This window comes from Panthera uncia (genome assembly GCF_023721935.1).
Source record: "Panthera uncia isolate 11264 chromosome A3 unlocalized genomic scaffold, Puncia_PCG_1.0 HiC_scaffold_12, whole genome shotgun sequence".
NCBI classification, from domain to species: Eukaryota; Metazoa; Chordata; class Mammalia; order Carnivora; family Felidae; genus Panthera; species Panthera uncia.
The window spans coordinates 426,409-440,255 of NW_026057579.1; the positions used below are offsets into that span (position 1 = coordinate 426,409).

The following is a 13,847-nucleotide window of genomic DNA, read 5'->3' on the forward strand; positions in this document are numbered from 1 at the left end:
TGGCTAGCGCGGGCAGGCGCCGCGCCGCCCCCGCCACGACCGCCGGCCGCGGGGCCTCGGGGCAGCTGGGCCCGGCGCGGGCAGCGAGAGGCGGGGCCGGCGTGCGGGCGGCGGAAGGAGGCGGAGGAGGAGGAAGAGGAGGAGGAGGCGGCGGCCGGGAGCCGGGGGAGAGGGGCGGGGGGTGGGTCGGGGGAGGGGAGGAGCGGGATTTGCGGAGCGCGGCGCCGCAGCCGGGAGCCGGCGGGCCCGAGAGTGACCGAGTCACGGCGGGCGCCGGCGGAGCCGCGGCGTCGGACCCGCCTCCTGGAGGAGCTCAGCCCCGGCCAGGCCCGGCCCCATTCCCGCCCCGCGCCGCCTCCCCGCCGCCGCCGCCGCCGCCGCCGCGGGAGCGCTCCCCTGCCCACCCCGCCCCCGCGGCCGAGCCCGGGAGTCGAGTGGGAGTCGGCCGGCCGGCGCGGGCAGCGCCGGGACCCCGCCGGGGACACTGCAGCCGGAGCCCGGGAGGGGCCGCGCCGCCACCGTCTGAACTAGGATGTCCCGACATGAAGGTGAGAGGAGCCCCCGCCCCCACCCCCACCGCCCGGGCCTCGGCCTACCCCGCCCGGGCCAGGCGCCGCGGAGGGCGGCCGGGAAGCGGAGGAGACTTCGGCCGATCCCGAGCCGGGCCCGAGGCGCCGGGCCTGGGAGCGAGCGAGCGAGAGCGGAGAGCCGCGGCGCCGCCGCCGCCACCACGGCCGCGGCCCTGAGCTGGGCCTGGTGCCGGAGGCGGGGCGGCCGGGCCGGCCGGAGGGTTTGCACTGTCATGGGGCGGGGGAGGGGGAGGGGAGTCGGCGGGGCCCGTTACCGGCGGGAGCCGGGCCCTCGGGACTGATACCGGCCGCCGCGGCCCGCCCGGCCAGCCCCAGAGCCGCGGGCTCCGGCGCGGCCTAGCGCTCCCGCCGCCCCGGAAGGGCTCGGTGCGGCCGCCGAACGGGGCCCCAGGCGGCAGCAGGAGACACAGGAGCCCTCCGTGGATCCAGTAGGCGCGTCCGGTCGCCGGGAGACGACGGCGAGCGCCCCTGCCTGCGGGCGACCGCGGGGCGGGCGGGAAGGCTCTGCGGCCGGGGAACGGGAAGCCCCCGCCACCCGGAGCCCGCCCCGGCCTCGCGGCTAGGCCTCGGCGAGTCCCTGGGCTCGGGTAACCAAGTTCCCGGGGCGGATCCGGCCCGGCCCCGGCGAGTAAACTCCCTGCTCGATCACCCGGTCAGAGCGGGACTCGCTCCCGGCGGGCCGCGGGCCCCTCGCCTGGCGTGCACTACCCTACCTAACCAGGTTTAGGTAAATGACCGTGGTGTAGTCTGTTAGTGGTCAGGGGCGTTTTGGACTTGTTTTTCGGTCTAAAAGCATGATTGGGGTACAGTTGCAGATAAGCAGACAGCTCTAGCCCAGTCCCAGGGCACAAAGAGAAACATGTTTAGGAACGATGTATAGGCATTGAGCCGGTAAATAAATAAATAAATAAATAAATAAGTTAACTTCAATTTACTGCCATATGGTTTAGAAAAGGGGGAGGGGGTTGTGTTTTCTTTGTTTCGCTACCACAGGTCTTTAAGTAAATAAAAAGTGTTAACATACTTGGCGAAAAGTTTATCCTGGTAAGGTTAATGCAAGATTGTAGAAGTGGCTTTCAAGTATTATGTACTCTTGCTTTTAAAATGCTGTATAGGTGATGTAGGAGTGGAGAAAGTTTAGTGAGTCAGATTAGTGTGTTTCACACCATTGGAAGGGTATTCTTAAGGTAATGCAGGCCTTAGAATTTCGAGGTCGAAAAACTTAGATGGATTAAAATTATATTTAGGGCAAGTTTCAGAATTTGCTCAACTGGGCTGTTGAGATTGACTTAAAGAACATTTTGTGTTCAAGGATTCTGCATTTTAAAAGGCTCAAACCTAATAGGAAATATACTGTCTTTTCTTCACTTATTGTGGGCAAGTGTTGGACATTGTAAGGCAATAAGGGACTTAGGCTCATAGAAACTGTGTCCATTTTCCCAATTTTTCCTACTTAATGGGAATGTGTTCTCTATCTCTGTAATTTAAAAGAAGTTGTTACTAAAGCTACAACTAAATTTTAATTTGGGATGTTAAAGTTTATATTAGATGTAGCTGTGTGCACATAGACCATCTTTAAGACAAAATGAAACGGAGCATGGCCGCAGGCTCTCTTACTCTTAAGAACTGGGAGCGTTAAAACTACAGAATCAGCAATGGAAGAATGGGTTTGAGACCCATTCTCCTGCTTCAGGAAAACATCCAGATAGTTCCATTCTAATTGGATGATGTCCTGGGAAGATTCCTTTACCCCCAGTAATCTTTTAAAGTCCCACAGTGTGAACATTCTTGAATATAACACAAATTCTGTAATTTAAGCCCATTTCCCCCTATTTGATCCTGTGGAAAGGCATATGGTTTTGAAACTTACATTACCTTTTACTTACTTGAATACTACTGAACCTCAGCAAGTTAATAGCACACTTTTTCTGGTAACTTACACAATCCCAGATGTTTCTCAAAATGAAACATTGCTATATATAATCCATTAGTTGAAAACTTATAGTACAATATTTGACAAGTGATTATCTTTTGAGGGGCTAGTTTATGGCCTAAGGCAGGAGTGGCAGTCTCATTAAGAATCACATTTAATTCATTAGATATGTTTTGTGGATTATTAGTTCAGGCTGCCATTATTTTCATCAGTAAAAATTTAATCAACAAATTTAGAGTTTGACACCCTTACTATTATAGTTCTTTTCTCACTTTTCTCTTTTTTGGGCAAGCAAATCTCATTTCTCTTAGCATTTCTTTAGTGGTATGATATTTGAGTTCTTTTAATCATCTGTCCCACCTCCACATTCTCTGTGGTTCTTGTTTCCTTTTGCACTGTGACCCAGACTGGATGTAGTAGTCTGGTAAAACATATGAAATGTGCTGCCTGTATTGCTGTACTTGGATTGCGCTACCTTTTCAGTGCCTTCCGAATGCATGTAATTTGTTACTTTGTCTTTGTGCCCACCCTAATGAGTTGCATGATATATGTAATGATGTAACTTTGGACAACTCAGCCCCAAGGTGGACATATGTCAAGCTGAGTCTCTACCTTGTGAAGCAGTGGACCACGTCTGAGAAAGGAGATGCAACCAGGAGCATAAAGAAATGTTCTAGCCAGGGGTCAGCATACTTTTTCTGTAAAAGGCCAGGTAGTAAATATTGTAGGCTTTGTTTGCTATAAGGTCTCTGTCATCTCTGCCATTGTAGTGCAAAAGCAGCTATAGACAACATGTAAATGAATAAGCACAGCAGTGTTCCAATGAAAACTTTATTTTTGGATGCTGACATTTGAATTATGTATAATTTTCATGTGTCGTAAAATATGATTCTTTGTTTTACCACTTAAAAACGTAGAAACCATTCTTAACTTGCAGGCGTACAAACACAGGAGGTGGCTGAATTTGGCCCACTTTGACCTGTGGGGTATAATTTGCCTACTTCTTTTCTCACCTAGAGCTTTCGAGAGTTGATGGAACTCATAAAGGGCCCACTGTGCTTGGTATTCATGCCATCATTTCCTTTGGGTAATGGTAATGGGGAGTAACTGGTTTGGTCCATGGTTTGTACCTCAGTTTCCAGCCGCACCGTGGAGATTGGTAGAGAAGTAATTGTTCTTCAGGAGTGAAAAACAGGCACCCCACCTTCCCAGACCATGTCTGAGTGGAGTCGGCAGTACTCTACATTAAGTCTCCTGCTTGCCCATTATGACTTTTCTAGCCAGAATTCCATTTTTTTGTCTTTTAATTCGCTTTGTAACATTCTTGTCATCTTATCAAACTTTTTACATCAGTGCCCAGTCACTTTATGTTCACCATACCAACGCCATCTAGTTCCATGTTACACAGTGAAATCAGTCATCTTTTTTTATTTGTAAGAGTATTTTTTTTAATGATTCACTACACACTTTCTTAAATATAGGTATGTTATTCAGAGCTTAAAATGCATTTAATAGCTTGGCAAATTAAAAACCTCAAGTTACTCAGTGCTTATTAGATAAAATGAAATTATGAATGCTCTTGCATGAGTTTGAGCCTAGTTGATTCCCTGGAATTAGGAACACATTTATTGCCTTAAATCAGTCAACCTTTTTTCAGTTGCTACTATGTATAAGGCACTTTCCTAGGAACCAAGGAGTGTGGAGATGAATGAGACATGGCTCCTCACCTTGAGTCTGGTGGGAAGATGCATGTGTATACAGCTTCTACAGCACAATGGGAGACCGTAAGGAGATAAATGAATTGAGGACAAAATCATTATCAACTTTATTCCTAATGGGTTTTGCCCCACTTCAGAGAGGGAATCTGTTTTTCTTGAGCGCTTTCCTTTTTTGTGGGCTCCTCTTGATTTTGGGAAAAAATGAGATTTCAAATAGAGTCCTTATCTTTACCAGATTTATATTTCCCCTAGCTTTTAGAAGACTTTCATATGTAAAAGTGAGAGCAAGTAGGTGAACAGGTAGGTGATCTTATTGTTACGTTTTTCTCAGAACCATCTGATATTGTTTATTTTCAGACTGTAAAGTATAAAAGTATGTAGGCCATTAATCTAGCTTTTGAAAGTTGTACCATTTTTTGAAATTGTACTGCTCTTGTTAGTAGATTTACATTTCCTCGTCTCTAAAAATATTATCTGACCCTAAAAGCTCACATGCAGATGATCCCAGAGTGAAGTGCAAGAATTTTGTTTTCAGGATTTGGGGACTGCAAAAGCCAGGATTGGTAATTGGCTTGTGATTGTAAGGTGATGACTTTTGCCTTCCTGTAAGTGAAGTAAATTGACTCCCACTGAAAAGATTTTGATTTTTGCTAACATGTCAGACCATTTATTTTACTTTAACTATGATTTGTTAAAAGATTATGACATTCTTAATTAAGGCTTTTTCAGTTCAATAGGTCATGAATTATATTTACCCTGATTTTAAATAAATGATAGATAAAAATGTAAATATTCCTGGGGTCTTTGATTTCATTTCATAAAAAGTTGATTTTGAAGCTCATTTGTCCCATATTTTTGGCATTTGTGTTTAAGTTAAAATGTCATTAAATAAAACTTTCTTGTTTTAAATTAGAAATTTAATTTGGAAGAAACTCCTTTCAGTCTTAGAACTTGAAGAAATATTAGCAGCAATCTTGTTTAAAAGAAAAACTTTTTTATGATAGAAACTTAAACTTCTGATGTGAAATGAACAAAACAAATCCCTTCGATTAGGCTTGCAAATCTTAAAAATGAAGAAATCCATGCACTTACGACTCATAATTTTAAAAACATCAGCTTTAGAGAATCTACCATATACATTTGCTGAGGCTTGTTTTTTGTTGTTGTTTTAAACTGGAGGCTCCAAAAGCTGTTTCTAGTGAAGGTTAAAGTGTGGTTGAATTATCCTAGAAATAGTGTGTCTTTTAATTACATTATAAATATTGCTGGGGAGCTATTTTCATGAGCATGAACTCAAAGGAAACATTTCCTACATTTTATGCTTGTAAAAGTTAAAAGTAAAACCCTGTTCATAATTAAAATCTTTTTTATTTTTATTTACTTATTTAAAATGTTTATTGATTTATTTTTGTATGTGAGACACAGGGAGAGCATGTGGGAGGGGCAGAAAGAGAGGAAGAGAGAATTCTAAGCAAACTCCGTGCTCTCCGTGCAGAGCCCAACTCAGTGCTCCATCTCACAAACCATGAGATTGTGATGTGAGCCAAAAGCAAGAGTTGGCCACTCTGCTGACTGAGTCACTCAAGTGTCCCTGTTTGTTTTTTTTGTTTGTTTGCTTGTTTTTGTTTTTGTTTTAGAGAGAGAGTGCAAGTGGAGGAGGAGAGAATCTTAAGCAGGCTCCACTCTTAGGGTGGAGCCTGACCAGGGCAGAGCCTGATGCAGGGCTCCATCCTATGACCCTGGGATCATGACCTGAGCCAAAATCAAGAGTCAGATGCTCAACCAACTGAGCCACCCAGGCACCCCTATAATTAAAATCTTTGTTTTGTGTTTTTTAAGTAAGTAATTTTTTTTCTTTTAATGTTTGTTTAATTTTAAGAGGGAGAGACAGAGCATGAGCATGGGAGGGATAGAGAGAGGAAGACAGGATCCAAAGCAGGTGCTGTGCTGACAACAGAGAGCCTGATGTGGGGCTTGAACTCACAAACTGTGAAATCATGATCTGAGCTGAAGTGAGACCCTTAACTGACTGAGCCACTCAGGTGCCCCCCCCCCCGTAATTAAAATCTGTGTGAAAGATTAATTCCATATTAATTTTAGTGTTATACTAGGAACCATGATGTTTTTCAGGTTTTTTTTTTTTAAATGATAAGGTATGGTTTTTTCAATTGCTGAAGTTATTTATTAAATTGAGGAAAGAGCCCTTAAGAGGTATACAGATCAGAACTTTTTTAAAATGTGGTAACTTTGGGGCGCCTGGGTGGCTGAGTCGGTTAAGCTTCCGACTCTTGGTTTTGGCTCAAGTCAGGATCTCACACGGTCTGTGGGTTTGAGCCCTGCCTTGGGCTCTGTGCTGACAGTGCAGACCCTGCTTGGGATTCTCTGTCTCTACCACTTTCTCTGCTCCTTCCCCCTCAAAATAAATAAATAAACTTTAAAATAAAAAAATTAAAACGTGGTAACTTTTGTATTAGTCATGTCCTGATTCGTGTTGGAGTGGGGATAAGGCAGACAGTTCCCGAAGGGAACATACTACCTAGATTACATAGGAAGGAAGCGAGTGATCATGAAAAGAGAGGGTGTTCTTGGGATGGTAAGGATAGGAGGACAGGACAGTGCCGTCAGAGGAAAGTTAGGCAAGGTGGACATGAAGCTTGGAAATGATCTGTAGCCACAGGAAGTTAGAGACAGAAGACCACCTTTCATGCTGAGTACCAGGAGGTGAAAATTCATCTTCCTGTGAAGCTAGCAATAGATGAATTTCCTTGTTAGGCACCTTCCAGGGTGCCATCCCTACTACCTGTCTCACCACTCTCCCACAGTGTTTGTTAATCGTGCTTTTAGTTGTTGTCTTTCTGAATAGAAAGACAGTTCACGTACATGGGTCTATCCAGTTCATGTACATGGTCCATTTATTTCTTCCACAGCCACAGTGCCAACCAGCAGTCCAGCAGACCTTGCCAATGGCTGTAAGGAGTATCAGGGAGGAAGTATGAATGGATCCCAGCAAGTCCATCACTGCTGTTAGAAAAAAACAACTAAAATCACGAGAGTGGGTCAGTCAAGTCACCTTCAGCTAGGAGGGACAGACAATAAATGGGTGAAGCCTCTTGACATCATGATTAATTAGGTTTAGCATTATGTTCTACTGAGTTGTGTGGGTTTGTTTTTTTTCCCCCCCTCACTGGTTCTCAGTGCTAGTGTCATGAACTTCAGCTTTTTTTTTTTTTTTCTGTTAAGAGGATTTTCATAAGGAGAGTCACTTTAGAGTGCTAACTTGAGGACCTATTAGAACAGTCACAGGCATAATCAGTTATAATTTATTTTTTGTTTTTGGCTTTTGTTTCTTTTTGAGACTGTCACCCTCCCCTCCCACCTAGTAAAGTGGAGGGTCCCTCTAGTGGCACCCTTGCCTTATTCTCCAAGCATTTTTTTATGCCGTAATTGTTTGCTTGTGTGCCTCCCCAACAAGTTACCTGAAAGACAGGTATAGTGTTACACTTACCTTTACACCCTACCACCAAGCACGATGTCTGGACTGTCGGAGGCCAGACATTTGAACACTTGTGGGTGATTGTTAGAGATGTTATTACTTGTCTAAAAAATGGTGAGACTAGAAACTGCTGTCTTCTGCTTTTATCTGGGAAGCTGGTTAAGAAGGAGGGAGATGGTAGGAAAGATTTGGAACTTTCATAAAAGTAAGAGGGGATGAATAAACTACGTAGAGTGAAAACTTAAAGGAAGGTGACTCCTGGGGGAATGACTTGGGATTAGACTCAGGTACTATTTTTTTGTTCTACTTCTGTCTCTGGTTTTGGATTAACTGTATGGGTTCTGAATATTAATTGCACCATGTGTGAGTTTTCTGATTCATTCATTCATTCATTCAGTGGGTATTTATGGACTTCCTACTTGAGTACTACTCAAAATCATCTCGAGAGCTTGCCGCAAGTTGTTGACCCTTGCTGCAGCATTGATAATATTCAGTGGGTTTGAAACACCTTTGGGAATTAAATGCTTTCCTGTTGCACAGGCTGTGGTTCTTTTACAATTTGCTGGAATTAGTCCTTAAAATTTATATCTTATGACAGGGTAATTAAATCATGTAAATACTTTAATGTTTTGACAATATTCATCCACCCCTCCTTTTTTGGGAGAGAGCATGTTAGCAGGGGCGAGGGGCAAGGGAGTAAGGGAGAGAGAGAAAGTGAGAATCCTAAACAAGCTCCACACTCAGCACTGAGCCTGACGTGGGGTTCGATGAACCCTGGTTCATGACCTGAGCCAAAATCAAGAGTTGGACACTCAACCAACTGAGCCACCCAGGCGCCCCTCTTTTTAAGCCTACTTTCATTTAAGTTTCTCAATTCTAATTCTGCCCAGCAGTACATTTCTTTCCTTAATATTGTCCTTAGACTGTGAACGTCTCAACACATATCTGCATATGTGAAAGTATGTTCAAGTAGGTTTATAGGTTTATAAGTAAAACTCATAGGTTTATAAGTATCTTTGATGCTTAGAAAACAACTCAAGGGATTAAATGTTTAATTTTTGTATTCAGTATAGTTTGTGTGTGAAGGCCTAATGGTTATATAGCAACTGTTGGAGTACCTAGATGGTACTTGTTTTTATTATTTCTCCTCAACCATTATTCTTCTTTGGTGTCTTCTATGGTTGTAGAGGTTTGGCAGTGCAAGGAAATGAGAATCTTTCTAAATTAGGAGTTAACGGCATCGCAGTAAAACAGGCAGGGATTATTTAAAGGAGTTGTTACAGATGTGTCTCTTCTGTAAGAATGAAATAAGTACATGCTGGGAGCTGGGGGTGCTTGGGTATTGGGAACCACATAGTTTTCTAGTTTTCATAATCTGAGATCTTACATTTAGCCTGATTAACACTGCTGGGGACTCTGATACAGTAAATTGCAATTTGAAATTAACGTAAAATGTGCAGAGGAGGGACTGATCTTCCCTTCCATAGGAAAAATGGTGATTAGCACCTGCAGTGACAGTGGGTAAGCATTTGACCCATGGTTTTCCTGACATTCCCTGTTAGGCGTATGATATCACTTCATGTTCTTTCACTGCTCCATGTCATTTTCTACAAGCTTTTTAGAAGTGCAAGCCACATGTAATTTTATTTTTTTATTTTTATTTTTTTAAGCCACATGTAATTTTTTTTTTGAGAGAGAGAGCCACTGAGCGCAAGTGAGGGAGGGGCAGAGGGAGAGAGAGAAAGAGAAGAGAGAATCCTAAGTAGGCTCCATGGCTCATTCTTATGACTGGTGAGATCATGACCTGAGCCAAAATCAAGAGTCAAATGATTACCCAACTGAACCATCCAGGTGCCCCTAGGCACATGTAATTTTAAATTCTCTGGTAGCCACAGTAGTAAACTAAGAAGGTGAAATTAAATTTAAATAGTTTAATACTTTAACCTAGTATATCCAAGTTAACATTAATCAATCAAGATAAAATTATTATATTCTTTTTTTCTTACAAAGTTACAAAATTCTAGTATATATTTTACACTTAGCACACTTTAGTTCATATCATCTGAGAATCATCTTTAGACTTGTACATTAGGAGTCTGCTAATAGACCATATATAGTCTCTTTCTTTAGGTACATTTTGATGTAGTATTGCCATCTGCTCAATGGTGAGTTCATTAACATTCTGGATTTTTGCTTCTTGAATTAATTTCCTAAGAACCCAGATTTTACCTTTTTCACTTAAAAATTTTTTTAACCTACATTAGCAACATTTAACCATTACAATAGAAAACTACTTTATAAGCAGCTATAAATGTATATAAATTATAATCCCTCTGGGCCCTTCAGATTGGAAGAGTAAATAATGGCCTCAGGGTGATTTTAATGTGAGTTCGTGGGGTTATTTTAAGTCCTCCGTAATGACAAATGTAAAATTTATAAAAATTGTTACTAGTCCATTGCAGGTTCTATTATGGTGGAATCCGAAGATTGTTTGGGTTCTATCTGGTGTGGATAGACTTTTCATCATTTGAAGAAAGTGACATCCAGGCTTGGTAATTTATTGTAGGTGTATTTCATTGTAATGAGATTGGGTCTCTAGTATCCATCTGGAAAAGGCCTTTGCCATCTAACAACAGAAAAACAGATGGTTATGACTCTTATTTAAAGCAGTTTTAAGAAAATTGGGGCATTTGGCTGGCTCAGTAGAGCATGCAACTCTTAATCTCAGGTTGTGAGTTCAAGCCTCACATTGAGCATTTTAAACCTATGTTACTTTAAAAAAAAAAAAAAAACAAAAAATTTTAAAAAGTAATTTTAAGAAAACGGATTATGGAGCTAATAGCCAGCCCATTGTCAAGGTTAGCCAGCCACTGGTGATTTCTCTTTTTTACCTGTTTGGTGTGCTGTTTAGCCAGTTAGAACTAGATTTGCAAATAAAAATGGACTGTTTCAGAGATAGTCTGTTAAAAATTAAAGACCTAGTGTTTTTTTTCCTTCATTTCACTGAAGCAGCAGTTCCACAGAGCAGTGGGTTTTATGGTTCTGTTCTTTTTCAGTCCCCCTACAGCCAGATCTTTGAAACATCAGGAATTTATGGCTTTTTTTTCTTTAATAGTGTAAAAATACTAGTATTGTATGGCTTGGGTGCTTTCACCTAGTGTTTTTCAAAGGGTAATTTAGGACGTGCGCTATTAGCACCACCTGGGAACTTGGACAGAAATGCAGATTCTTGGATGCTGCCCTGGACCCACTGAATCAGAGTTTCTGGAGGTGGTGCCCAGGAGTTTGTGTTTTCACAAGCTTCTTACCTGGACCCAGTTATGACCAAAAGCATTTATGTGTGAGATGGTTATCGCTGGTGACAGGGACACACAATGGTTGTGATACAATTTTTTTATGGTATGGTACCAGTCAAATAGAAATTCAATTGCTGACCTTGACTTTATACTTTTTTTTTTTAATTTTTTTTAGTGTTTTTATTTATTTTTGAGACAGAGAGAGACAGAGCACGAGCAGGGGAGGGGCAGAGAGAGAGGGAGACACAGAATCCAAAGCAGGCTCCAGGCTCTGAGCTGTCAGCACAGAGCCCGTCGCGGGGCTCAAACTCACAGACCGTGAGATCATGACCTGAGCTGAAGTCGGATGCTCAACTGACCGACCCACCCAGGTGCCCCTTGACTTCATTCTTCTTGAACACTATGTTACTGTCACCTGAGGAGGTGAGAGAGAAGTGTGGCTCCCCACTCTAGACCAGTACTATAAATTTACTCAACACACATTTACTGAATTTATTGAATGTATACTTGAGGCTTGAAAGATACCATAGTGAACAAAACAGAGAAGATTCCTGTCCCTGTTGCACTCACATTCTATTAGAAGGAATATATCAGGGGTATATGGTCTGTGAGCCAAACCTGGCTGGTTGCTTGTTTTTGTTTGTTTGTTTAGGATTTTATTTTTAAGTAATCTCTATACCCAACATGGAGCTCGAACTCACAATCCCAAGATCAGGAGTCACATGTTCTACCAACTGAGCCAGCCAGATGCCCCTGTGATTTTTATATTTTATTTTATTTTATTTTATTTTATTTTATTTTAGTTATATTTATATTTAAATTCAAGTTAACATATAGTGTAGTATTGGTTTCAGGAGTAGAATTTAATTGGCTGCTGGTTTTTATAAATGAAGTTTTATTGGAACATAGCTGCATCTGCTCATTTACATATTGTCTAAGTTCTTTTTATATTGTAAGGGTTGAGTTGAGCAATTGTGACAGAAAAAGTTGAAAATATTTGCTATTTAGCTATTTACAGAAAAAGCTTGTGGGTCCCTGGGGTAGACCATAAAAGAATAAATATGTGATATGTAAGAAAGTGTTAGGAGTTGACAGGTATTATGAAAAACCATTCAGTGGGTTAAGGGAATAGAGAGTGGGGGCCTACTTTAGATACTGTAGTCAGGGAGGGCCTTCTTGAAGATGGGACATTAAAAGAAAAAATTGAATTAAGTGAAGTATATTTAAAGAAGGAAAGATATGGCTGAAGGTATAGCAAGTGCAGAGGTACTGAAACTTGGAATGTTTTGGGAACAGCGTCAAGGCCACTGTGACTGGAAGACTGTGATTGAGGGGGGAAAGGGATAGGAAAGTGCCATAGCCAGGGCCAGATCCTGAAGACCCTTGTATTGTGGGCTGTAGTAAAGACTGTTTACCTGTGAGTACATCGAGAAAAACATTTTCAAAGCCCTTCTATAGAGAGCGGTCTTTTTGGCTAAACAAATGGCAAAGGCTGGAAATTAAATACCTGGTGTTACAATGCATTCCAACATCTCTAAGAAACATTTCTTTATAAACTTTCCCTTACACTCTTTACTCTTAAGCTTTGTGGTCCTCAGCCCCCATGTATCTATGTATTCTATTTAGCTAATGTTTCTTGTACATTAGAAATGGATAGAGGGGTTTGGTAGAGATCAGATATTTCCCTGGTTTGAATGTAAAACCCTTGAGCCTAGAAATTGGGTCATCAATATTAGCAGGTTTCAAACTTTAAAAAAATATAACTCATAGTAAGAAGTGTATTTGATATTATCCAATAGTTACATACATATGTAAAGAAATAAGTTTCACAAAACAGTACTTATCTTTACTATGAGAGATGTATTCTGTTTCTGTTATTTCATTAAAAACAAAAATACTAGGGACACCTGGGTGGCTTAGTCAAGCATCTAACTCTTAATCTCAGTGCAGGTCTTGATCTCAGGGTCTTGAGTTCAAGCCCTGTGTTGGGCTCCACACTGGGTGTGAAGCCTGCTTAAAAGAAAAATAGTTGTGACCTCCTAGACTGATTTCCCATTCTATTCAGTTTGTGACTTGCTATTTGAAAAACACGGCCAATGCTATCTAATCCAAAACTTGGGAGTCCCTTATGTACAAGGTATTGTGATAGGTACAGAGACAAATGGAAAACAATTTTTCCTCTTGGAGGGGGATATTGGAAGTTCTAAGTATATTAGATAAACTAGCTGTAGTATAACTGGAGCAGTAAGTGTCAAATCAGTTATTACAAGTTCCATGATGTTATTAGCAAGTGGAATAGAATGTTTTTTGGGTGTCAGAGAAGGCATTTCCAAAAGTTTGATATTTAGACTGAAGACTTGAAAAAATACTGTGGGTATTTTTAATTGAAGTATAATTGACATAGAATATTATGTTAGTTTCAGGTATACAACATAGTGATTTGGTATTTGTATACATTATGAAGTGATCACCACAAGTCTGGTTCCCATATGTCAGCATACAAAGTTTTTACAATATTAATGACTATTCTCTATGCTATAGTACCGTATTTTTATAACAAGAGTTGGAAATAGGGCTGTCAACCAAGTGAGAGAATGGTAGAGGGTAAACTACAGAGCTACGCAAATCTGAGATGTGCTCAAGAGAGGTGGGTGGGACAACACTGAGACCAGGGTTTCTGGAACAGAAGACTCCTGTATGTCTGCTATGGGAGTGAGGTATTAGAATGATTGATTTACCTAGGACGCTTACCTGACTGAGCCACCCAGGGAACCAATTTATTTAATATTTTTAAGATTTTATTTTTAACAATCTTTA

General features: G+C 41.8%; 1 protein-coding gene across 2 annotated transcripts in view; it reads left to right on the forward strand.

Annotated features, from left to right (window-relative positions):
* Positions 1 to 196: 196 nt before the first annotated feature.
* The window catches only part of KCMF1 (potassium channel modulatory factor 1), a 77,636-nt gene continuing 63,985 nt past the window's right edge, over positions 197 to 13,847 (forward strand). Inside the window, exons 1-2 of one of the 2 annotated variants that reach the window (XM_049652043.1) lie at positions 198 to 548; positions 7,169 to 7,297. Coding sequence is in view for 1 of the 2 variants with exons in the window: in XM_049652042.1 (XP_049507999.1) it covers positions 533 to 548 (16 nt within the window). In the remaining variant the exon portion in view is untranslated. Of the gene's footprint in view, positions 549 to 7,168; positions 7,298 to 13,847 lie in introns of both variants that reach the window. The other variant, XM_049652042.1, reaches the window with a different exon arrangement.